A 25,485-nucleotide genomic window follows, 5' to 3' on the forward strand; every position below is an offset into this window, starting at 1 on the left:
CTGGTGGAGGCAGCAAGGAACAGAGAGCATTAATTAATGGACAGTACTAACGAACACGAACATCGCCTTTTATTCGGACAATGCTAAGTAACGGCCATCACCGCTTGGTAGCAGCTAGGATTAGCTCTGCTAATTGATATTGCTCTTTAATTTAGGGTGGGTCTGGACAGAGAGGGAGGTGAATTGAACAAAGAGTTTTCCCCTCTACATAAACCAGACAAGAACACGCTGTGCAGTGTGCACAGGGTCCTGCTGGCACAACGCTGGGGGCTTAGCCCTCACAAACCCCTCCTGGCTCCTTCAAATTGCCCCCTGCTCCCATTTTGCAGCACTTGTCCTCGTTGCCAGCACGAGGGCTGGGCTGTCCTGGGGTCGTTCCTTCAATGTGAGACCCCAGGGTCAGGGCAGAGTGGGGACAGAGAGGCTGGGGGCTGCGTTTGGGCCCCTTCTGCCTACAGTGACATCAGAGCCATGGAGATTTTCTAGAGGGGAAAGAAAAAGGCAACAGTGACAGCAGCAAAGGGGCCCCGAGCCCGGGTGGAGGTGCAGTAGGTGAGAGAAGAACACAAAGCAGACGTCAGAGAAAGAGAAGGAAAGAAAAAAAAATAATAATGGCACAAGAACTGAGAAGTGTAAACTTTCCTTTGTTAATATCTCTAGCTAGGAGCTTCCTACAGTCTCGTCCCCTTAGGGCAGAAGTGGGGAAACCTCAGGAGCTGGCTCCCTCCTGGCGGCTGGCGCGGGGCTTGCGCTGCGGGAGCCCTTTGCTGTGCGTGGCAGCAGCTCCGGCCGCAGCTCCGGGCTCCGGGGGCTGCACTTGGTGGGGGCTGCCCGGGCTGCTCTGGTGCCGGCCAAGTGCCGGAGCTGCTCCGCCGCGGTGCCGGGGGCCGCCGGACCGCCTGGCCGGGGGAGGAGCGGCGTGGGACTGCGGCCGGGAGCCCGGTGGTGCCGGTGGTCCCGATCGCCTGTTCCCTGGGGCAGCCTGGAAGAGAAAGAGAGAGGAGAGGAACAGATCCCACGCTGAGGGCTGCGGCCGCCCGCTGACGCAGCGCCGAGGCGACGCGTTTCGCGCAACGCTCCTCCTCCGAGTCGGGGAAGAGAAAAAGCCCAAACGCGGTGCGAATCAGAACCCAGAGGCTGCGCGCCCTCAGACCTCTCCTGCTCCTCGGGGAACTTGGAAACCCAAAAGCTCACGGGAAACAGATGGCAGAGGCACCTCACTGCTCCCCAGAGAGGTGGGAAAACCAAACCACCCAAACCTGATGTGAAGCGGAGCTTGGGAAGTGTGTGCCCTCCTACCACTCCCCAGAGTTTGGAAATCACAAATGCCAGTATCTGAGGTGAAGCAGAACCTGCAGGCTATGAACCCCGTGCCTCTCACTACCCAGAGAGTTTGGAATACAGAAACCCCAACAGAAAAGTGAGGCAGAGCCTGGAGATGGAGCGCTCTCACACTCACCCCATCCTCAGAGAAAGCAAAACCTCTGAGGTCTCGCATGATGCAGAGCCCACAGTTTACACCAGACCCCGTGCCCCTCCTGCTCGTCAGAGAGCTGGCAAAACAAAAACCCCACGCTGCCAGGTGATGCAGAGCTCACAGCCCGTGCCCATCACACCTCCCTGAAAGGCGGGAAAACAAAACCCCTCCAAAATCACCCAAGAAGCAAAGGCAGAGAAGCGGGGCTGCGGCAGCCCTCCCAGCCCCAGGGCACACGTACCTCTCGGTGGGGCTGGGGGGGGTGGCTGCCTGCACCCTCCACGGCCGCCTCCATGGAGGACGGGGGCTTCTTGCTCGCTGTGGTAAGGCTGATGGCAGAGGCACAGGCGGGGCTGGAGGGAGCAGAGATGTTGCTGGGACTGCTTGGGGACACGGCTGTGACGGAGCTGCAGCGGGAGCGAGTGGAGTAGCTGTTCTTCGGGTGAGAAACTGGAAAAGAAAGACCCCAAAATGTGCGCTGTGTGTGGGGGGGTCCTGACTGCTCACCCTTCAACCTCTGTTGGGATCCTGGGGCAGAACTGTTGGAGCAGCTCACGGCTGGAGCTGAAGGCGTGAAGGGATAGCAGAGCAGACCTGGTGAGATTTGGGTTTGGTTTTGTGGACTGTGAGAAAGCTTGGGACCAGAGAAGGAAGGAGAACGGCCCCCATGGCCAAAGAACGGGCACCCCAAAGACCAATCCTCCCCCACTGCTCGGGAGAAACAGCACCCAGCACAGCCCCCTCCCAGGCTGCTGCTTTCCCATCTGGGGAGAACACAGGGAGTTTTTGTGATGGCAAGGCCTCGGCCACCCGGCCCTCCCTGCTCACCTTGCCCAAAGGCAGCAATGCTCTTCTTCAACACGTCGATGTCACACGTAAACCGTGCCACTCTGCCCAGCTCCTCATCATACTTGCGCTCGCTTACAAAGTGCTGCGAGGAAAAAAGAACACACGAAGTTAATTCCAATCCCTGCACCCAACCAGAGCACAGGAATGGAGACAGAAGTGTCCAGTTTGGGGCTAGTAACAGACAGCTGAGGCGGGTGCTGCTGGAAAAAAAAGCCTTGGCTGAAAAGGCAGACGGCTGCAAGGACTCAAGAAATGAGGAAAAGGTTTCTGCAAGACTTCCACCAGCTTCACTCGGGTTGTTTCAGTCCCACGGTGGCTCCAGCACTGCTCAGGATGTAGATAGAAGCAGAATTCCTCAGCACCACCAATCCTGCTAAGGGCTGGGAACTGCCCTGAACTGCAGCACCAGCAGCTGGATTCTCAAGCTGGAGCTTAATTGATCCTTCACACAACTTTGTGCTGACCTCTTGCAGGCAGGAGCCGGCGTGCCAGAGAGCAGAGGTGGTTTCTGGCATATAAAAGTGTTTCATGGAATATAAAAGCAGCTTCTGCGCAGCGGGCAGGCTCTGTGAGCTGGGTGGAAAGGCAGAGGTCAGCCTGCACCATGGGAGGCTCTCAGCACTCTGCTGACGACAAAGCTGTGGTGTTGCCACGTTCCCAGCTCACTGCCAACGCACAGCAGTCAAAGGTTGAAGTGCAGGCACCAAGGGGTTAACGTTTGGATGATCATTTGTTGGTATTTTGCAAACCACGTATCCAAAGTTAAGATTCAGGATGAATTTGTGCCCTCCTGCACGGCTGCAGAGAGCAGCAGCAGCAAATTTGGAAAAGACGCCGCACCAAAACTTGCTCTTCTGAAACCCAGGTGGTTACAAAAACGTGCAGAGGGTTTGGGTGAGACAAAGCAGGAGCGAAAAGCTCACCTTGATATCAGCTCGGAGCTCGACCAGCTGCTCCTCTGACATCCGCACTGCCACGTCGGTCAACTTCTTCAGGGCCTCTGCCTTCTTCTGCCGGCTCATCAGGATCTCCACTGCAGAACAAAGCACAGCTCTGAGGCTGGAGCAGCCCCAGCCTGGCCCCTCATTGGTAAGCAGCAGGTTCCCCCTGTCAGTGCTGCGCCAGCTGCACTGCAGCCCCAGCATCACCCTCCTGCAGCTGTGTACGTCTCCAGACTGAACCTGAGCTTGAAGCGGGCACCACGTGCTGTTTCAGCTGCTGAGTGCCTTCCCACATCCCCTGAGCTGCAGGGTGCAGTGCTGTTGGTGCTGCAGGGTGCAGTGCTGTTGGTGCTGTGAGCACCCTTGCCAGCTCCCCAGGAACGCCAAAATGTTCAGCGGTGCCTTTAGGAGAGCACAGCTCATCCCACCCTCTCATGCAGGCACAGAACAAAGGCCTCAAACTGCAAAATCCAGTTCCAGTATGCATGGTGTACTGTTTTGTCTGTTCCCAAATACACAGTGCTCTACACAGAGTGAAAAGGAAACAAGGGAGAAAAATCTGCTTCCAATGGGGCTGTCTCTAGAGCACAGCACCACCTGCAGATCTACAGGCTGGGTGCTCAGTGGGAGGAGGGAACCTTACTTGCTTCTGCCTTCACTTTGTCCATCTCAGCCAGCAACGCCACCTCGCGATCCATGAGGCTGGGGAAGAACACAGAGAAAGGATTTAACACCATAGGGGACCACAGAATCCCACAGCAGAAGCACAGTGGGTCTCTGGGTAGGCCAGCCATGAGCAGGGACCAACAGAGGGCAGCAGGAGCCTTGGTTCTGAGCTCTGCTGGCACCACAGCTTCAGTCAGCACCTCGCTGCATTTCTAAAAACCTGCTGGGTGTGTGGTCACCGTGCTCTGATAAAGTCAGAGGTGAGGGGAGAGAAGCAGCAGCTGCACTGCTCTGGGCTTTATTGCAGAGGAAAGCCATGGTGCAATGCTTGCAGAGTTGCTCAGAATGCTCAAGCCACAAGCAGGACCCACAGCACTGGGGGTGGGCAGCAGCCTCTCAGGAGCAACACGGTGAAGGCACCTGATTGCAGTGCTTCACTCTTAGCTTATTCCAATGCACCAAACTGTCTGCCAGCCCTGGAACCCAGATTCTAGCGTTCTGCAGCACTTCAGGGCAGGGCACATCCAGAAGGGCTGAGGGAGCACGCAGTGGGCACAGCCCCCACCACGCACCCATCTCTTGAAGCCTGAGGATTTTTCAGCCACCTGAGAGCACCCAAGGTGCACCACAGGAGACTCAGCAGGCTCTGAACGTGGCTGTTGCCATGAGACCACAATTCCCCCAGGCATTGTGGCTGCAGCCTCTGTGCAAGCAGAGTTGTACCACTACCCACCGAGACTCAGGTTGCAATGGCAGGAGAGAAAACACTCACAGCACAGAGGCAGGTGCTGGCTTCAGCTTTGTTCCTTGCAGAAACAAACCCAGACCCTCATATTGACCCTTCCTGCAGATGCTTTTGTGCTTCCACGCTGCTCCTGCAACGTCCTCGGCCCTGAGTCTGTGCTTCCCCCAGCAGCTCAAGTGCATTCAGCATCCTGCCTATCAACGAGCTTCCCTTCTGTTTTCCTAATACAAAAGCCCAGTCTTCCTTTTGCCTGTTAGCTTTACAAGGCTTTCCATGCAGACACAGTGTAACAACAGCCCTCCAACTCAGGCCACAGGCTTTTCAGTGAGAACAGTCTGCTTGAAAACAGGGAGGAATATTTCTTCTCGTAAACCATAGGGCATCTGAAAGGCAAACTCCAACCACCTCTCCCACTCCTCTGCGTGCCAGAGAGGACCGAAGCAGGATCAATTTGAACAACTCCCTCTGAACAGCAGCTTTGACATTTGGCAGCTTCTGTTGATTTACGGCTCTCTGTCCATCTGCCTTTTCAGGGCAGGGATTGTTTCTGCTCGTAGCACAGCGGGGGCCTGAGCCAGGTCAGGCAGTCGCGGCCCAACTGCACAAATACAACAGCGTGTGTCAGAAGCGACACTAATAAGGCTTCACCTTCCTTCCAGCTGTCTCCCGTGTGGCTCAGCAGCGTGGAGCAAGGGGCAGGGGGTGGGGAGATGCCCATCCCACAGAGAGATGCCCATATATTCTGTGAGGAGCTAAGCAGGCAGGATCCCAATGCGGATACAGCACTGCCTTGATGAACTTGAGCCAGCTGTGCTGCACCTACCCCTATCACCTCCTCCCTGAATGCACACACACACACACACACACCCCTGGCTCTGACAGCAGCAACGCCTGCTTTATATGAGCTTTATGTGGGCTGTTTGGGGCTTTCTCCTGCAAGCAAACCAGCAGGAACCTTGACAAAAGATTACAGCCCGCGTCCCTTTGTCATTTAATTTACTCAGCGGAGCTCAGCTGGAGTCCTTTACCCAATTTTACAGTTGGGCTGGCTGAGGAACAGAGGTCATGTTGCTGTGCCTGATGTTGGCGTGAGGAGCAGCTCGATCAGACCCCGGCAGCCTCCCATAGCTGAGCACACCGCCCTCCAGCTGCCAGATCCGCTCAGGAATGCGCTCAGTCCTGGGCTGCTGTGTGCTGGGACAAGACCACATAAATCTGAGAGACTGAGCTTGGACAAAGCACGCTTTGGAAGGAAGAAAAAGGGGAAGGAGGTGAACTGAAACCAGCTGAGGACCGAAGCAGCTCTGAGCGCTTGGTTGTGAGCTGCTGTCAGGAGAGATACCTGCAGCCCAGCGGCCCCTGCAAGATGCTGTACGCATGAGCACGATGCCAGCTTTGAGGTCAGGCTCTGCGCAGCAGTCCCGAGGGCTGCCTGCAGGGCAGCTGCCACCTTTAAGCCCCACGCTGCAGCAGTGACAAACCTCAATACAGCCCCGTGCCCGTGGAAGCACTGAAGCTGAACGTCCCCTCTGCACCCACGAAGGCTCAGGTGCTTTCTGCAGCACAGACAGACAAACATGCTGGGAATTCAGGGCTGTTGGGACTCCCTCATTCAAGTTACTCGACCACCTCCCAATCCTACAGAGCAGGAATCGACACCTCCGCTCAGGATGGATTTTGGAGATCATGGTGCAGCATTAGAGCCCCCTCACCCTCACTTCTGCCTGCACCAGCACGCTGCCAAGAGAGAGAAGATGAAGGTCCAAACCTGCGGAAGCCTTGCTGGTTCAAAGGACACCTGAAGCACGTTTGTGACACACAAGCGAAAACTGTCTGCACTTTGCTACTAATGCCCTGTCTCAGATGAACAAACCTGCCTTTAAATCAGGTTTTCCTTTGGTAGAAAGCCAGTTGGAGCTATGATTCAGCAAGAGGATTTAGCTATTGGGTCCTGACTTGTGTCATAGGCTTTAAAAATACACTAATTATTCTCCGGGTCGCAAAGGGAGCTGGGGGAAGAAAAGAAAATGTGACTGTATGATTTTTGTTTCAGCTCAACTGCGTCATTTTTGGGATAAGGAAAGCAGGCTGCACTCTGCAGAGCCGTGGCCAACGGAGCGTGGCATTTGCCAAGGGAGGCTCTGGTGGCCCCACGCCAGGCGGATCCACACATCCTCCTGTGCCCAGGGCCACATGAGGCTCTTTCACCTTCGGGAACATGACGTGAGAGGTGTGGAGCCGATAGCGGCGAGGCAAAGGGCAAAGCAGCGCTCACACAGACCCAAAGCAGTGACATTTTCCATCCTGAGGATGGGATTTCACAGATTTTACTGTAAATGCACTGAGAGGTCGACAAAAAACAATCAGCCCTACTTTATATGGAGATGATACTGAAGCAGCACCAGTTGCCATTCAGTAGGACAAAACCACTAACAAAGTACGGTGTAATACTCTAAGTTAGGACTACAGATGTCTCAGCTACTGAGGGGTAAAATCCCCTCCAGAACCCTCAGCTATTGGCGGGGTAAATTCCCACCACTGCAACAACCCAAGAGAGGAAAGCTGGGAGCTCTGTGCCAAGGAGGTCATGAGCATAAAAAAGAATAAGAATGCAGCTGAGGGCATACAGACACCCCCAGCCATGTGGGTCCGCTCTTCTTTAAGGTCAAAAGTCAGCCAGAAACACCTCCTGTCACTACTTTCAGCACTCTGAACTTAAATGCAGGGCAGCATTCCACTTCAGGAGAGCACTTCCTGGTGGCAAAGTTCAACCCCAGCAGGCACACAAAGAGAAAGCGTCACATGGATCAACAAGGTTTGCTAAAAGGCTTCGGAGCACAGCCAGCTCCGTGTCACCGCCGCTATGCACTCCTGCCTTGGAGGCCACGCAGTTTGCAGATGCAGATCACTTCTGACACGGATCTGCAAGACTGCCAAATATCTGCTTTAATCCTGCGGTGCGATATCAGCGTTTGTTACCTGTCAAATATTACTCACTTCTGGCAAAAGGAACTGAGGGAGTTGGCTGACGCAGCCACCAAGGCACCCTTGGTAAGGTGAATTCCCTGGTGACTGGAAGAAAAGCAATGTCACACCCGTTGCTAGGAAGGGTGGAAAGGATGAGGCAGGGAACCACTGAATTGTCAGCCTCACCTCTGAGCTGGGGGAGATCATGGGGCAGATGCTCCTGGCAGCGATGCTAAGGCACGTGGAAGAGAGGGAGGTGATAGGGGATGAGCAGCATAGCTTTACCAAGGGCAGGTCCTGCCTGATCGTAAAAATGACAGCGCAACTGAGTCAGCAGACAAGGGAAGAGCCACTGAAGTCATCTATCTGGACTTTGACGGAGCCTGCCATAAAATCCTTCTCTCCAAACTGGAAAGATGGGCAGACTGCTCAGCTGGATACGATTCTGTACCCAGAGAGCGGTGGCCGAGGGCTCAGCGTCCAGATGGAGAGCAGCGATGTGTGGTGCCCCTCGAGGGTCAGTGCTGGGATCAGAGCTCCTGAACATCATCAGAGAGCTGGGCAGGAGGAGTGAGCGCACCCTCAGTGAGTTCGGAGACGATGAGATCAGCAGGGAACTCTCTGTGCAGTTTCTTACACTTCTTTATCAAATGCACTCGTGTTTGTATAACCAAGAACAATTTCTCACTAACAGATCCAATCAGCCAAGGCATCGAGTGCATCTGGTGTCAGGACTTTGGGAATGTCACTGTGAAGTGCTTACCCAAAGCAATGAAAATGGTAATTAAAAAGACCTGAGTGCACCTGGAGGGAACACTGTGCACTGTATTCAAAGCTTGGCTTAAAAACGGAGAAGCAGCGCTCTGCAGTGTGATCATTACTGTGTGTGTGTGTGTACCTTCAGAAGGAGCCTGCTCTTCCACGCTGTATGCAACCCAAATTTGCAGATTTCAAATACAAATGTTTGTTTTGAAGAGACACAGACTGCTGCACTCTCTGCTCCCAGCACAGCTAACGCCAGCACCCAGCTAGCAGCACGTTACCCAGCGAGTTCCTCCCACCCTCTGTGCTCAACAGGACTTCAGGAAGGCCGCGTTAACTGCCTCATGCAGACACAGAATCAAAGTTTGCCAAGAAGCCGGATGGACAACAAAGCCCTGAATGGGGCACGGAGCTCCTGCTGCATGTGGGCAGTGAGCTCCAACGCAGGCTTTGCACAGCTGCCTGCAAAAAGCCTCTACAAATTGCAGAGCACAGGCCTTCAGACATGGGCTTAATTCCTGACGACACGCTGAGCTCTCAAGCGCTGACAAACGGTGCTCGGCCAGCGGGGCAAACACAAGCTTGTCATTAGCCTGACTGGAGAGCTGAAGTTTTATTCTGAATTCATTGATCTTAATCCTCAACACATCTGGATCCGCTCCTACATTTCACTTACCTACTCTGCAGCTCAGCAAATACCTGCTTCATCTTCTTAATGGAAGCATCCATTTCCTCTTTCACCACCACCCGGTACCGAGCCAGTGAGACGGTGCAGCGCTGGAGATCCTTCACTGATTTTTCAATATTAGAACCTACCAAGAGACAGAGAGAACTTAAACAGCCATGTCAATCACACTGCTAAATCCTCCCAGCAGGGGAAATCAGGAGAACGCTTTCCCTCTTACTTTTAAACTATGTCCTGCTTGGTTTTAATACCTCCTTTCCCTCCCTCGTTACAGAGGCACTCGGTTCAGCAGAAGTTCTGCAGGCTTTCCACCAAGGAAAGCTCTCCCAGAGCTTGAAGGACTTCATTCTGTGAGCAGGGGCATCTCTCTACAGTTTCAAATTCACAACAGTAACCAAATGCATCTGAGTTGTTTTGGGTTAGGGGCACAGCCACCGCCTCACCTCACTGAGCTAAGCACGACAACCACATTCACCACCGCTGTCTCAGGTCCTCCTGTCCCCTCTTGTTATCGTAAGAGAAAGCACACGAAAGAGAAAAAAACCACGGGTAACAGGAGGCTGTCACTTCTTGTAACAGGGCTGGTCCCAACTACTGTCCTCTTGACACGTTCGCACAACAGATGAGAAAGAACCCAAAGGCTCTGCGAGGGAGCAGAGAAGAGTGGGCTAAGCGTATGCAGCGAGGCTGCCTCCCGCCCTGCCTTCTCACACGGGTTTGCTGCTCCAGGCACTACATCTAAACTGCTGTCAAGATTCCTGCTGTGCACGGGGAAGAGGAGGAGCAGAGTGCAAGTTAGAGGCCAGATAATAAGAAGTGTGTTAGCTTGTATTAAAATCAACGTCCAGCCTGCCTCAGCGCTGTCCGTCAGCAACGCAGCGGATGAGGTGGTGAGAATTTGGCTGCTGGCAACCCGCCGTGACACAAGGGAGGGTGCAGACCCGGGGGCCTTACCCAGCTTCTTGTTTGCAGGTGAGAAGGCGACGTTGTCCAGGCGCACAGCAGGCAGGGAGGTGGGGGCCGTGGGTCTGGAGCCAGACCTGCTGGCGCTGTGCTGATCAGGACGCTGTCTGAGAGACGAAGGGCTCTGGGCAGGGTGCATGGTGAGAGATTTGGTGTCGAGGTCTGCTATTCCATTCTCTAGTTGAGGCACTGCCAGAGCAAAGCACACTGGTGTGAAGGGGGGGACAGGGGACGATGACACACACAGAAGACAGCAGAACGCTCACCAGCCCTTTAGGACCACAAGCAGAAATCAAAGCTTGGGGTGAGCTGCCCTTTCCTGGAGGACCATACAAACAAATCAGCTCTCAAAGCTGACCCCGGTCAAAGGAGGGACACAAAAGGCGAGAGGCAGCTCCTCTGCTTTTTAAACACCCAGCGGGAGCCTCCTGCCGCTTCTTCTGGGGACTAACCTGTTCTCTCAGGCATGTCTGGCACAGAGGCCTCGCAATCCTCCAGCTCTCTGGCATCAATTGAAAGCGCATCCAGCCCTTCGCTGAGCGAGTCCACCGACTCCGTGTCATGGGCACAGCCGTTGACATGGAAACCGTTAATTCCCCCCTTCTCCGAGTTTGCTGACTGCTCCTCTTCAGTGGACACCAATTTCCTGGGGTCTGTGGGGCCAGGGTTCGCCTCGGCTTGCGGTTTCGGTTTGGTTTTCTTCTTCTTGTTCTGAGGATTAGGCATCCACACCACAGAGAGAGAGAGAGAGAGAGAGAGAAAGAAAGAAAAATAAAAACGTTAAGCTTTAATTCCTGAAGGGAAAATTAAGCTTGTGCTTACCGCCTGAAAGTAGCTGAATTAAATGCCTTTTCAGCCAGCCCTGTTGTTGATCCTGTTAACAGCAGGAGGGATTCATTCAACAATGAGGACAGATATAGAGGCATTAACGAGCAAACTCATTATCCCCTCCAACGGTGTGCCAGCGAGCCCAGGGCATGGGATGAGGGCTGTGGGAAGCAGTGGGGCTGTGGGGGGCTGCCCCACTCCCCTCGGGGTGCTGCCCTAGCCTTCGCTCTGACAGCAATTCCCTCGATCCCCAGCACACGGCTCCTCGGTCACATTCCTCCCCTCTCTATTTTATCCTGGTGCTTTTTAAGTATTCAAAGGAGTCCTTTTGAATAATTATGATTTTCTTCCTGTCCTGGTGGATTTGGACATTATAATATCAAGTTCTGGAAAACTTTGCAAATCTTCCTTTAACCGTTTCGCAGAGGTCTGAGCACAGAGCTGGGCAGGGAAGCCTACATGACACAGAAATATTTCCACAGAGCTCAGCATTAAATGCAACTGTTCAGCTCCAAAGGTTACCGATGAAAAATGGAACAGCACAACCATCTGAGCAGTGAATTACGGAGCTCTGCTGCAGCAAACGGACCTGAGAAAGATTTACTTCAGCGTGGGGCTGGGTGTGTGGATTAGGAGTCCTGCAGAGGGTCAGCAAAACAAAAGCTATTGCAAGGGCTGTAAGTCTAGAAGCTTTTTTCAGCCCAACGCAATGTCTCTGACAACGAAACCGAGTGCAGACGTGATGTTAGGGGTTAGCTTGCAACGAAGGCCCCATGCAAAATCCCTGCTCTTAGCAGCGAGGCGCCTGGTAACACAGCAATCATCTCTGGCAGTCTGCTCTGCTGCCAGCAGTGTGCATGCACAGAACGGTGCAGAACACGTTTGCTCTCTGGCTTCTCATCTCATCAAAATTACCAGGAAGGCAGAGAACGGCAGGCAGTCTCGATTTATGCTCTCCCTCATCCTCAAAGAAATAATAATAATAATAAAAAAACAGACAACTGCATTTGCAAGGTGTATTCAGAAGTGTTACCTTTTTTTTGCCTGTCACAGTCCATTCCTTCAATACTTCACTGGCATTACCTGAAATAAAAAGCAGTGATGAGCAGTGAGGATGGCACACATGCAGTGCCAACAGCAAGAGCCACCTTCTCTGAGGTCACAAAATCCAGTTAGCACTTCAAAGTATTTCAAAACCCATCTGGGTTTCAAAGTACAAACAGCAGAAAAAATGAAGCTGAAGACGTTCCCTGCTTTGTACACATGAGTGAGAGTTTCTGTAATTGAGTATCTAACCCCCATTACCTAAAGAGTTATCAAGTCCTTATCTCTGCCTTAACCTCCAGTTGGACAAACATCAACATGTGAGGGTGAGCTGAGAAGCTCCACAGGCTGCTTGCCATGTGGGGTATGTGCTGCACTCTGACCCTGCTGCAGGAGCTCCTGAAGGCCCACAAACACAGCAGGTATGAGTGACTAGAGGAGGGCCACTGAGACGATCAGAGGGCTGGAGCACCTCTCCTGTGAAGAACGGTTGAGGGAACTGGGTTTGTTTAACCTGGAGAAGGCTCCAGGGAGACTTCACTGTGGCCTTCCAGTTCTTGAAGGGAGCTCGTATACATAAACAGGAGGGGGAATGGGTGTTTACATGGGTGGACAGCAACAGGACAAGAGGAAATGGTTTTCAACTGAGACAGGGGTTAGTTATTAGGAGAAAGCTTTTTACTCAGAGGGTGGTGATGCACCCAGGTTGCCCAGGGAGGCTGTGGATGCCCCATCCCTGGAGGCATTCAAGGCCAGGCTGGATGTGGCTCTGGGCAGCCTGGTCTGCTGGTTGGAGACCCTGCACGCAGCAGGGGGGGTTGAAACTACGTGATACGTGATCACTGTGGTCCTTTTCAACCCAGGCCATTCTATGATCCTATGACTCTATGACAGAGCCCAGAAGCCCACTGCAGTTACCTTCCATAAATGCTTGCACTGTTTTGTCCACGCAGTTGTCAAAATGCTGGAGCACGAGGACAATTTCATTGTTGCTCCTGTTTGGGACTATGGCACGCACTGCGTTGATCTGGAGGGAAGAGAAGAGGTCGAGGGGTGAAGCATTTGCTCTACCTCACATTGCAGCCCTGTGCAAGCAGTTTGAACACCTTAACCGATGCCCTTCCTTATCAAACTTTCATATGCCAGAATGATTTAGCCTGAATAAAATTCTTCTCCTGAAAGAAGCACAGTTAGCTCTCAGACAGAAGCATATTTAACCTCTGACAGCAGATAAAGACGCAGTACTAAAATGGCAAGCTGAATTCCCCCGAGATGCACTTACCTTCTCCTTCATGTTTTCAAAGGTTCCTCCTTGGGCCATCACAGTGTTGGACTGCACATCGAAAATGAATCCAGATGGATCTGTGAAGACAAAGGAGATGGGAAGCTCAAGTTGGAACGTTCAGGTGCTGGGAGACATCTGGAGAGCATGGTCAGCTCCAGTGGTTACAGTGCTTGCTGGGCAGTTCTACCAAACAGAGGGCAATTAGCTGCTGAGAGCAAAGCACACAGTGCCCCAACTTTAATTAAAGGACAGATTCTGTTCCTCCCGCCACGTTACAGGGAGCCAATGAAACTGCTTCAGCTGCAGCTCTGCTTCAAGCCAGTTGCAGACCAAGCCACAAAGAAGCAAACACAGCCCTAGCAGGGCTGGTGTGACATAAACCATTACCAAAGCAGGCTGATTGCACCCTCACATTTCTGCGTCAATCCCTCTGTGAGCCCAGCAACAAAGAGCTAATGATCCCCTCAGCAGCACGTTACCAACCTCCCCCACCTGAAGGCAACCAGACTGATGAATGGCTCTGGAGACTGAGCAGCTCACGCTCCCACCAGCTCCCATCCTCGGGGCAATGCTAATCTTCCAGATAGACACCAGAGCAGAGCCAGCCTCCAGCAACAGATTCACTCCCTGCCATCCCTGCCCTGGGATCACCTCACATGCCAAAGGCCCAAGCATCTAAATTTGGGATTTTGGGGAAGGAAATGCATCCAGCAGCCCGCTCTGGTGGGCCACCACCCCGAGCTGCTGATTCACGTCCCTTCCCTCACCTCCTCCAAATTACTCACACGCAGTTTTGAGACACACCATTGACTTCAGCGGTTCCCAGACATTGATGTAGCATTTAAACCGAGATGCCTCCAAACGCAGTGACAGAATTGTGAACATGATGGAAAGGTCAGGCTCTTATTTAGGCTACAGATGAACGCTTAAATTCTTCCCTCGCTCCGTCCTTCCCCATTTCAGCCCCATGAGTGAGATTGTCTCCTGTTTTTGAAGCTCACGCAAGTTTGAGCTCCCAACTTCCCGGCCCTTCATCTTGTAAATGGCTCTCAGATTCCCATCACCGAGTGAGAATTAGAGATCTTTTCTCAAAACCCTCACTGCAGAACAACCACCGAGGACCCAGGTGCCAAGGAAGATGAAGCTCAGCTCCCCGCTGCAGCGCTCAATCCTACCCCTTCCTACAGCTGTGTCTGTGCTGGAGCTCTTGCAGACGGAGCTGTCAGCACCTCACTCCCACCACAGCTCCAGCTTCCAGCCACGGTCCTCCCAGCAGCTAAAACGTTGACCATGCAAAAATTATGCAATGGAGATTTCACTGTGTTCATGTGATGCTGCCCAGGAGTGCTCCCGAGCATCATTAGAAGGGCTGCTGGCACTCAGGTCTCTGGCGGTGGCGGGGATCTGCAGGAATGGATGGAATTTAAAATGCTCCATCCTCATGGGCAGACGTCTGGCTGCTGCCACTGCCTTCAGGATTTGGGGAATGAACACCTTCGTGGGGCTGTGGCTGTGCATGGCAGCACGGAACGCCGTGTCATTTGGATGCTGTTGCATGAAAACACACAGCGCTGCCCTGCGGATGCGATGCAGTAACTCCAGAACCATGGTCCTAATTGCTTCTGTGCTCATAACTGCAGCTCCCAGAAAAAGGAGGGGGCAAGAAATCACTCATCCCACATCATTTACTTCTGTGCTTTGGCACTGTTTCATAAATTGCTTCTCTGCAACAGAAGCACCAAAGCTGCCAAGAAGAATCTGCCCTGCCCAGCACCACACTGCCTGCTCACTTCAGTTTCCTTCTCCTGTAACTCCACTGATCAGTCACTCCTACGTGAAAGGTGTGCAAGAACAGCCCAAGAAACACCCGTTCTGTTTCCTGGGACATCAGGAACCCAGCAGCCTAGGACAGCCCTGCCCATTCTGGGTCGTCCTGACTCCTGTTTGCCACTGCAGGACTGAACATAGAAACAAATCATTTAGCTTACAAAACTAGGAGTGTATCGCTACCCGCTGAGCAGAAATTAACACTGAGATACAAACCAGCACAGATCAAGGCCCCTGCAGGACTTTCCAGCATCCTCCCTCTTTCCCTATGATCCAGGAGCACAGACACCACCACCACACGTGCCTCTAAGCCCCTCCTTCCCCACAGAGCACATTAAGATGCACGAGGGGGTCCATCTGGCTCACAAACTGCACTCACCCCATCACTGCCTCCAATCCAGAGCTGGGGCTCAGTGCCTCCATCAGCTGCTGCAGGAACTATTTTAACACCCTGTGGTGTGGTCACTGTGCTTCAAGGAGGAGCCCAAGGAGGTGGCAGCTGCACCTCGGGGCTTTGTCTAGACAAGAAATGCCATGTTACTGCTGTTGTTGTAAATAGATCCGAATGGCCCAAGCATTCATTGCAGCTCTAAGTCCAAACCTGACCCCCAGGGACGTGGGGTCTCCTTCCCCGAGAGATCCAAGCCCTCCCGATGCTTTTTTGTGCATCCTGCTTTAGCACAGGGTCGGACTGAGGGTCTGCACGTGTCCCTTCCAACTCTGGCAGTTCTGGGATTCCCTCTCCCAGCCAAAGGCTGAGGAAGCAGCATTACACAGAGCTGGGATTCAGCAGAGCTTCCACTTGAATGGCACAGTTAGATGAAGGATGAGATTAAAACAGAACTTCCCCCCACACCACACCTGTGCAGGCTCCCTGTGACATTTTCCCCTCCCCAAGTTCACGCAGGGCAATTTTTCACCAACAGCGATGCCCCCTCGATGTATATGGAGAAGGAAGAGCCCAAGGGCTGCACTGCATCCATGCCCAAACTCCATACCCACCTCCCAGATCTCACCGACACCCTCCTGAGCAGCTCAGACGCTCACCTTGTTCCGCAGCGCTCTCATGCAACAGCAGCAGGTGGGCTCCTGATTTGCTTTCAGAACTGCTGCATTATTGAAAGCAACCCTCTCACCTCTCAGCACTCCTCACTGCTCCTTTGTTACACAGCAAAGGGGTTTTGTTTGGCTTCCAGAGAAACTGAGAAGACACTCCTTACCTGCACAGGGCCTGCATGACATCTGCTGAGCACACCAGGGCTTCAGCCTGCAGCATCAAATGCTGACAGCCCCGGTGCCCTCCTGGCCTCAGAAACCCAGCAATGCCAGCCCCGCAGGGTTCCCTGCTGCCTCCTGCAGACTTCCCTCTATTCCCCACCACCCTGTTGCTTTTCTCCCCACGCAGTCGCTGACAACAATTGCTGGGCTCCATTTCCAGCAGCAGAGAGAAGACAATTTCCTAACGGCTTGTGTTGAGGCTTCCAAAAGCACGGATGCAGCATTTTAAAAATAACTCCAAAATTATCCTATACAGTAATTTCCATAAGTGCTGCTAATTGCTTCGAACCACGCATGGAGCTGGATGTCAAAGGACAGCAGTGCTGCTCAGGTAGGCACCATTTCTGTGCCAGAGCTGCGAGAGGCAAAAATCTACCGAGAACAAAAGCGCTTCTCTCGAGGCAGAGGACACGGATTGTCAAAGCTCTCGCCTTAAATTATTAATTAGTAGTCAGTGCAAATAAAAAGACAACCATAACCTTCATAACCCCTACCTCTCCCCCTCCCCACACTTTAGAATTAATGTCTCACGTGCAGCAAACAAGGGCTCTCTGCACTGAGCTGCTTGCTGCAAGAACAGCTTTGTCTTCAATGTGAAACAGCAGAAAAGGGAGAACCTGCACAGGTGCTGCATGGGTGCTGCTGAACTACTGAAAATATTTCTTTTCTGCCACTTTCTGTCAGTGAAAATGGGGCAGTATTAATATATGCAGCAAGTCCAGAATCAGAGCTGTCCAGCTGGACAACTGAAACGCTGCTACAAATGTCACAAAACCCAACAGGTTATACGATGTCACCAAGATGGTGACAAGAAGCTGTCAAGCGTCGCCAGCAGCCTGGAGAGGAGTACAGCAGAAGCAATTAACCCCTCTCCTAATTGATAACTTTGGAATCAATCGTGCTGTTTATTGACATTTGATTATAGCATATCCGCATGCATCTTACCTTTTGGGTTTTGCTTTTTAGACATCTTGGTGCGTTTGCTCTGATGAGCAGCTATACGAGAAGGGGGAGGAGGGGAGGGAGAAAAAGAAGTCGTAGCCCTTGAGCAGTGCAGCTGTGATTCACACACAGCCTCCAGTCGAGGAGGGGAGTGGATGGTGTTTGGTCTGGGATGGCAAAATCACAGCAGAGAGGGCAAGCAGGGTCTGGAGCTGTCAGAATTCAGCTGACAGCCCCACAGAGCAGCACGGCTTCTTCCTGGGGAAAGCTGCTCCTTGTCACGCGGCTGCCGGTGTCAGTTGTCTCAGGTTCTAAATAACAATGGGGAAAAAGAAAGAAAGGAAGTCAGGAATTGCTGCCCAGCAAGCCCAAGGGGTACCCACATCCCTCAGCTTGTCAGCACATCTTACTGCTGGTTTTTAAGGAGTGAAATCTGTATTTTCCTAAAGGTGCTTTGGAACAGCTAGCAGAAAGCAACGTACAGCGTAAGGCAACGAGAGCCCCATGGCCTCACTGTGGATCCCAAAGGCTCAAGGCACTCTGTGATTTAAGCCCCACACCAGGTGGGTTTACAGCCACCATAAAACGTTTGCTAACGAAGGACGCGGATGGGGAGCAACGAGGATCCCTGGTGTTTCAGCAGCCAGCATCCCAGCAGCACACAGCAGGGACACTCAGTAAGGATTTTCCGTATGCTTCTGGCTCTCGAGGGAGGGACGGTGCCAGGTTAAACAAAGAGCAACTGGACACGGCATGCAGAACAATGGGGATCCGGCCCGAGCAGCCAGGAAGAAAAGGCACGACCTGCCAATGCCATCTATCAAATGCAGGCTGAAGGCAAAGCATTACGGAACCGGGAGGTTCTGTGCGTTCCTTGTGAAACCACAGGCTTGAAAACGCACAGAGGAACACACAGATTGCTTGCTTGAGGAATACTCAGCTCAGCTCCCACCCATCCCAACGAGGACTATCCGTAGGGGCATTCCCAGGATATGGTTTAGAAGCCCAAAGAATGCAGCAGCACTGCTGCAGTATGAGGAGCTGAAATCCCAAAACGAGAGCAGGGAAGGATGGGGATAATGATGTGAAATGCATCCCAGGTTCCATTTCCCAGTGCACGGGGACCTGGGCACCTTCAGATCTGCACCCAAACTTCTTGATAATTCCACGCCTTTAAATAAATGCACTTTTGGATAAGAAGGGAGAACAGAAAGGCACCAAACCCGGAGCAGCACACAGAGCACTTCAGGTGAACTCCCTCCAGCTGTCTCCAAGTCAGCTGGGAAAAAGAATGGATTTTTACATACAAAGAGTGACTGCTTACAAACAAATTCAGCAAGGAACGTTTATAAGCGGTCTCTGCAGCCTCAGAAGCAAGCACCTGAGGGGACACCACTGCAAAAAAAGCTGCCTGAAAAGTTGCTGGGAGATCTCCAAGTATCTGAAGCAAGTGCACGTTATCACCCAGCAAATAGCTTCTCCCCACTTCAGAGGTAGAAAATGAACAGTAATTAAAACACGTGAAGAGAAACAAGCAGCGCACCGCAGCTTCCCAGCCACCCTTTGGCAAGCCCAGCTCTGAGCTGCCTGTGCACAAAGTGAAAAAGCAACGGAGCGGGGAATAAAATAACCACTAATGGCAAACATTCCTCCAAAATTAGCACCAGCAACCCCCAAGGTGGGATCAAGCAGCTCAAATCCACGTATCTACAGAAACAGCAAAGAGTCAACACAAAACAAGACAGAAAGCGACCTGCAGCATTAAAATGAAATACCGAATGGGATGGAGGGGGCACAAAAAAAAAACCCACAGAAACCCAGTGCTGCAGACAGAGCGATGGAACCCTCCTTGATCCCAGCTGGCACGTGGCTTTCCCGAGCCACAACGGGAATGTACATTTTTGCTAAGCACAGACCGGCTCACTTTCAAATAAGGAAAAGTCATTCGCAGCTTTACAGACAGCACAGCAAGAAAGAAATGACTTCAGATCACCCCGCCCGTGGTGTTCTCTTTCCAGGCCATTCCTGCCCTGTCTAGACAGAGCATTTCAGTGAACTTTCCAAACTTGAGAGCTCCCTGTTTAAAGGGAAAGACGGACAGAGAGAAATGCGCCCTGGGGGTTTTTGTTATCCTACCAAAGGTGCTTTTGCTGAGAAACCCTCTGAGGGTGAAACCCGCCGATGTCTGCTATGTTACAGCAGCCCACATCAAGCTCAGAGGTCTCAGCCCCCTCTCAGCATTTCACTTTTCTGCCCCCACCCAGTGCGAGCTTTTCCTCAAACGTGGACCTTTCCCAGGCTCACTGAGTCCCCTTATCAGTGTGAGGAAGTAAAGCTCCGTCCTCCAGCTGACGAAACTCTCCTGCAGCCACCCCCTGAGCCCGCAGAACCCCTCACAGCAGTTCTCCTGCACTCAGTGAAGCCCCCATGGGTGGCTGCTGCAGAAAAACGGGTCAGCTCTCCCTCCAGGAGCATTTCCCTCATCCAGTCTCCAAACACAGTGGTGGATTCCTGATGCTTCACACAGTGACACAACCTATGCCTCAAGGTGGGAACCTTCCTTCTGCTTCTCTCACAGCAGGACCCCTCGGCTTGAAGTACTCCAAAAACCTCAGCAGGATGCAGGGGGACCAGAAAAAAGCATCTGTCCCAGCAACAGTGTGCACCACTGCTGCTTTCAGGCTTCATTTGCTACCTTTCTGAGTGCAAGGGTCTCAGGGATCTGCCAAGAATTATGGCACAGAGTACGACTGTCCTTTAGATTGGGGTTGAGCTCTTAACCAAAGCATCTAAAAAAAAGCACAACTTTCTGAGAAAAAGGAAGGAGAAAGGTGATGGGAAACAGAAAAAGAACGTTCCCCTGCCCCGCTGCTGTGTGGTGAGGACTTCCTGCAGCTCCCCAAGCTCCATGCAGGGGAAGGCTTTTCTTGCCATCCCCTCTCAGCTTTCCCTTTGACCTCAGCCACAGCCCGAGGCAGCAATTAAAAACAAGCTCTAAATTTTAATTGCCAGAATAACGCAGCACCAACAAATCCTCCCGCAGTCACCTCTGAGCTCCTTCATCCGGGATCCAACCAGAACCTTCTGCCGAAGGCTTCATAAAACATTTAAATGCTCCTTTAAGGGAACGCTACCGGGAAGTGCTGCTCATGGGACGGCTCTTAGGAGCACAGTGGGGCTAAAAAGCCCAAAAGGACAGAACTTTATGTGGTACCACAACAACCAAAAGCTTGGGACAGCTGGAGCTGAGCACAACTCGGCTGCTGGCGGAGTCACAACCCCCCCACAAGCCATTAACTGCTATTAGCCCTCATTAACGAGGCACGACAACGACAGAGACAGACGCCAAAGCTCCAAACCCGGTGTGATGGGGAGGAGAAGCACTGACTCAGCCGTACCCGCAGCCTGGGCTCGTTCCGCGGGCCCTTCGTGCCCGATGGAGTCTTCAGCCAACCTCCCCCCAGACCCCAAAGCCCCGTGAGCCCATAACGCCCAGCCTCCCCCCAACCCGAGGCCTCACAGAACAGTTCCCCACAGCCCTCCTCCCCGCGCCGCGGCCTACGGGGGTCTCTCCTCTCACTGTTCTCCCTTCCAAATCAGCCCCCGGTGTCCCCCACCCCACCACCTCATCTTTCAGGCCCTGCTCCCTCCAGACCCCTTCGGGCCCCCCTCACCTCCAGGCCTCTCCCCCCCCCCGCCCCTCAGCTCACCTCAGGCCGCCGCGGATGCAGCGGAGAGGAGGCGGGGGCCGCGGCCCGGTCGGAGCCCTCAGCCTCCCTCTAACCAATCGGTTCCGCGGATGCCGCGAGAAAGCCAATAGCGTCACGCTGTTCCCGGAGATCGCCGCCAATGAGAGAGAGGAGGAGGGGGAGGCGAGGCCCGCCTCCTTGCGTTTTCAGCCAGTCTGGAGCGAGGTGGGGGGCGGGCTGAGGGGTTCAGGCCAATGAGAGGGCAGGGCTGTGTTCTGTAACGTGCGCAGACGCAGCTCGGGGAGGGGCGGGGTTAATCGCTGCCCAGGGCCAATCGGGTGCGGTACTGGAGAGGCCACGCCTCACCGCCCCCTGAGGGGCGGAGCAAGGCGGGGCAGCGGGGGCCGAACGTGGACGGAAACTGCCGAGAGCCACCGCCCTGTGGCGGAAACACCCGAATCCTCTCCGGAAAGAGCCGAGCGTGAGAAAGGCGGTGACTGAGAGCGGATGTAGGCGGGTTCGAGGCGCGGTTCCACCTGAGCGATCCCGCTGGGACCGGGGTGGGTTGTTGGAAGCCGGGGGGCTCGGAGATGGACGAGGTCCCCAGGCGAGGTCCTCAGGCGATGCTGCGCACGGATCCGCGTGCAGTGGTTTGCATGGTGCCCAATGCAACGGTTTGCACAAGCCCCAGCGCAGCCATTTGCACAGATCTTCGTGCAACGACCGGCACGGATCCCTATGCAATGATTTGCACGAGCCTCCATCCATTGGTCGCAGCCATCCCCGTGCAACAGTTTACACGACACCTCGTGCATTGCTTTGCACGGTGCACGTCCCCGGCCCCAGCACCGCATGGCGCTGAGCAAAGAAACAAAGAAAGGAAAGAAACCTCGTGTTACAAACCCCGGGTTACAACCCCGTATCAGTGCCTCAGCTCTCTGCATGCCGGGCTCAGCCTCCTCCTGCTGCTGCCCTGCGGGGTCCTCCCAGCGCCTCGTAGGCTTCCTGCAGCTCAATAAAGCGTTGCTCGGCCTCTTCAGCCCGCTGCCTGTTGTGGTCGGGGTGCCAAACCTTCACCAGCTCCCGGTAGCTCCTCTGCACCTCCTCAATGCCAGAGCCGGGCGGGATGCCGAGAACCTGGAAGAGGCAAAAAGGGATACGATGGGATGAGGTGGCAGCCTCCCCCTCCGCCTCAAAACACTCCAAAATCAGCCACGTGCACCCCGTGCTACCCTGCTACAGGTTAAGGGCAAGCAAACCCCATTCCCCCCAGTGTTTGTCCCCCAAACACCCCGAAATCAGCCACATGCAACATATATATGTATACCCTCAACAGGCTAGGGGCAGCCAAACCCCATTCCTCCCAGCTTTTGCCCCTGTAGGAATGGAATGTTGTTCCTGCATTAGATATTAAAAAGGAGGAATTGATCTGAAGAAGTAGAGCACAATGTATTTGTATTTTGTGACTTGTGAAAAAGTAGAAATACCATCTACGTTAGTAACATACTTTAGAAATTTAGTTGCTGAATTGCGTGATTAATTCTTGCTTGCAAAACTGCAATAGTTTTTAAATGTTCCAAATAGTATAGGCATAGTATTGTGGACTAGAAAGCATATTGTAGGGCTGTTCTGTTTGGATAAGAGACCCTCAGCAAAAGAAAAACAGACTTAACAAATGTTAAAGAAGACAGGGCCTCTACACAAGGCTGGTTTGCCTTGGGTAGGCAACCTTGGTAGGTTGGGATGCAACAGGGAGGCATCAAGATACTCCCCTATTCTGCTTCCAAGTTTACCTCTATGCAAGGACGAGCAGATGTCCAGAAACAATGACCAAGTGTTGAATGAGCAAATGTGAGAACTTAACTAATTAGCGATGTATGCTTAGCCAGCAAAAATGGATGTTTATCCAGTATCCGTATGTTTAGTTGAGCGTCGGGAAGATTGTGATCCTAAAGTACTCAGCCAACGAGGAACCAGGGGAGAAAGAGATCAGCGCTGAGTAATAGGGCATGAAAGATGCAACGCTGTTTTCTGCGTGCTCTCCTGCTTGCAGGACGCCCGCCACTGCAGTTGCAAATCAAATCTGCTTTATCAGAGATACCGTCCTGATACATTGTTTGGATGTTCCCAACACCCCCAAAATGCCTACACCCCGTGCAACCCCTCTACAACCAAACCCCCTTCCTCCCCACGTCTCAATGCGCCCCATACCTGATAAGCCCACAGCTGCCGCTCAGTGCATCCTCCAGGCCCAGCTTTGAGCCCCAGCATCCAGGCCAGGCTTTGGAGGGACCGCATGGGGATGGTCCCCACCCACCCCAAAGCCCCGGCGGTGCTGTGCAGCAGGCTGTACCCCACCGGGACGGCGAAGGCCATGTAGGCCATGCCCAGACGGAAGAGTCGGGCGCGGAGCCGCAACGGAGGCCCGGCGGGATGCTGATAGCGGCGGTGCCGCTGTGCCGCCATGCCTGCAGCCATGCTGGAGGGCAGCACGGCCAGCAGCTGGGCTTGGAAGAGGAGGGAGGTGAGGAAGGCTGCTGTAAGGACGCGGTGTGCTTTGGGGCTCTGTTCGCCCACGGAGGCTGTCAGGAGCACACCCAGCCCCACAGCCAGCGGCTGGGCCAGCAGTTGGGGCACCCAAGGCAGTGCCAACGCGGCCACCAGTCCAAAATATGTCCCCACGACCACCTGCCCCGCCAGGAGTATGGGGCTCAGTGCTGGCACAGCCCTCCTGCGCTGGCTGTTGGTGCTGTTGGCCACGGCCACCCAATGGTGGAGGTGCCAGAGGTCTCTGAGCCAGCCGGCACCGAAGCCTCCCAGTGTCAGCATCCAGAGCAGAGCGTGGCTGTCCCGGCCCAGGTAGAGGTGATGCAGCCCCAGTGGCCCCCCCAGCGCCCACAGCCCGTAGGCCACCAGTAGCCGCTTGGCCATGCTGGTTGGCTCACGGCTGAGCTGTGGCACTGGTGTGGCACTGGCATCCGGCGTCCTGTGGGAGGGAAGGCATTGCTGGGGGCAGTGGGGCACAGCTGTGCCTCCTGTGACGGACCCCTCTGTGTCCCACGTGCTAACCGAGGACTGTACCAGCCCACCCCGAGTTGCTCCATGCCCACCCCTTGAACCCCCGTGCCCATATGGATTCCACCACTCAGAGTCTTATGTGCCCACCCAGAGCTTGGCCATCCCTACCCAGGTCCAATATCCCCCACCCAGGACCCCCTGTGCCCATCTGGAGGCACCACAAGACCACCCAGAGCTATCTTGTGCCCACGCAATGCTGTTTCATGCCCACCCTCAGAACCCCTGTGCCCATATGGATCCCACCACTCAGAGTCCTGTGTGCCCACCCAGGGCTTGGCAATTTCCCAGGTCCCATACCCCCCACTCAGGACCCCCTGTGCCCATCTGGAGAAACCACAAGCCTACTCAGAGCTATATTGTGCCCTCCCAGTGCTGTTTCATGCTCTCCCAGGACCATCAGTGCTCATTCAGACCTGCTTCACAACTGCTCAGTACCCTGCATGCCCATGCAGGGCCCCCTGTGTCCATATGAGATCCCACAAGCCCATCCAGAGCCATTTTGTTCCCACCCAGATCTGCCACCAGGTCCCATAGCCCCCCAGTCAGGACCCCTCTATACCCATCTCGGCATCCCATTACCCCACCCAGAGCCATTTTGCACCCGCTCAGTACTCATCCACCACCACCCAAGTCCCATATCCCTATCCAGGATCCCTGAGCCCACCCAAGACCACCCACATCTGTGCACCCGGGGCCCTCCCGAGCCTCCCAGCACCACGTGTATCCACCCACGGCTTTGTGGACCCCCTGAGCACCCCCAACCCACCTCTGCACAGAGTCCCACAGAGCTCACAGGCAGCTCTTCTCTTCCCCTCCTCCCCCACCTCCTGACACGGACTTTGCCTCTGTGACAGCACCAGGCAAAGGGCAAGAGCACTGCAAGCTTGTGGGGTGGGATCACAAAGCCCTAATATGGGAAGAACCCCCCCCAACTGTGAGTGAAAGCCCCCAGACCCATGATGACCTCTCCCCTCAGCCCCATGGCAGCCCCCTCCAGCCGTATGCCCCCCAAATGCAGCCATGCAGACAATGCTGGAGCTGTGCCCCTTACCGGTGCTGTGCCCTCCCAGCAGCTTCCACCCCCCCGCCCGCTCCCCCCCGCAGCCCCCACCCTAACCACCGCTCCTGTGTTTGCTCGGCTTAGCCGCTGCCGGCCTCCAATTTGGTCTCATTCATTATTAACGGCCCTGGCCGGCTGTGCTGTTGACACAGCCACTCCAGAAGTGGGGACTAGAAGGGATGGAGGGGGGCGGGGAGGGGGCAGTGATCCCCTCCTTGTGACCCCCTCCTCAGCTCAGCCCCCCATAGGCAACTCCCCCTCTCCCCCAAGGCTGCAGCTCAGCAGGATGCAGGGATGCTTGGAACCTGGCTCCTATGGGATCCCACTAATATGGGGCAGGGGGAGATGCTGCAGCCCCCCTCTGCCCAGCTGCCCATCAGGGCTGACAGCAGCCCCCCC

The 25,485-nt window shown here is 54.1% G+C and overlaps 2 protein-coding genes across 4 annotated transcripts; both read right to left on the minus strand.

Moving 5' to 3' along the window:
* Positions 1-47: 47 nt before the first annotated feature.
* SPATS2 (spermatogenesis associated serine rich 2) lies at positions 48-17,345 on the minus strand. 2 transcript variants are annotated; one of them, XM_042831087.1, is made up of 12 exons: positions 17,263-17,345; positions 13,210-13,289; positions 12,846-12,954; positions 11,917-11,966; positions 10,508-10,766; positions 10,047-10,244; positions 9,084-9,219; positions 3,911-3,969; positions 3,250-3,359; positions 2,306-2,408; positions 1,719-1,927; positions 48-982 (listed from the first exon to the last, which is right to left on the minus strand). In XM_042831087.1, exons 1-12 carry the CDS (start codon positions 17,285-17,287, stop codon positions 710-712), a joined length of 1,611 nt encoding a protein of 536 aa, XP_042687021.1. In that variant the 5' UTR covers positions 17,288-17,345; the 3' UTR covers positions 48-709. The 2 variants fall into 2 exon arrangements, with proteins under 2 accessions (XP_042687021.1, XP_042687022.1); XM_042831088.1 differs by lacking the exon at positions 17,263-17,345 and adding an exon at positions 15,419-17,239.
* Positions 17,346-17,483: 138 nt separating this feature from the next.
* On the minus strand, positions 17,484-24,868 carry DNAJC22 (DnaJ heat shock protein family (Hsp40) member C22). Of its 2 annotated transcripts, XM_042831090.1 has the most exons (4): positions 24,793-24,868; positions 23,160-23,934; positions 21,852-22,085; positions 17,484-17,570 (listed from the first exon to the last, which is right to left on the minus strand). In XM_042831090.1, the coding sequence occupies exons 2-3, from the start codon at positions 23,877-23,879 to the stop codon at positions 21,900-21,902; spliced, it is 906 nt and encodes a 301-aa protein (XP_042687024.1). In that variant the 5' UTR covers positions 23,880-23,934; positions 24,793-24,868; the 3' UTR covers positions 17,484-17,570; positions 21,852-21,899. The 2 variants fall into 2 exon arrangements, with proteins under 2 accessions (XP_042687024.1, XP_042687023.1); XM_042831089.1 differs by lacking the exon at positions 17,484-17,570 and having other exon boundaries at positions 21,829-22,085.
* Between the last annotated feature and the right edge of the window lie 617 nt (positions 24,869-25,485).

This window comes from Centrocercus urophasianus, unplaced genomic scaffold (assembly GCF_019232065.1).
Source record: "Centrocercus urophasianus isolate 14NV4802_14NV808 unplaced genomic scaffold, USGS_Curo_1.0 seq_346, whole genome shotgun sequence".
Lineage (NCBI taxonomy): Eukaryota > Metazoa > Chordata > Aves > Galliformes > Phasianidae > Centrocercus > Centrocercus urophasianus.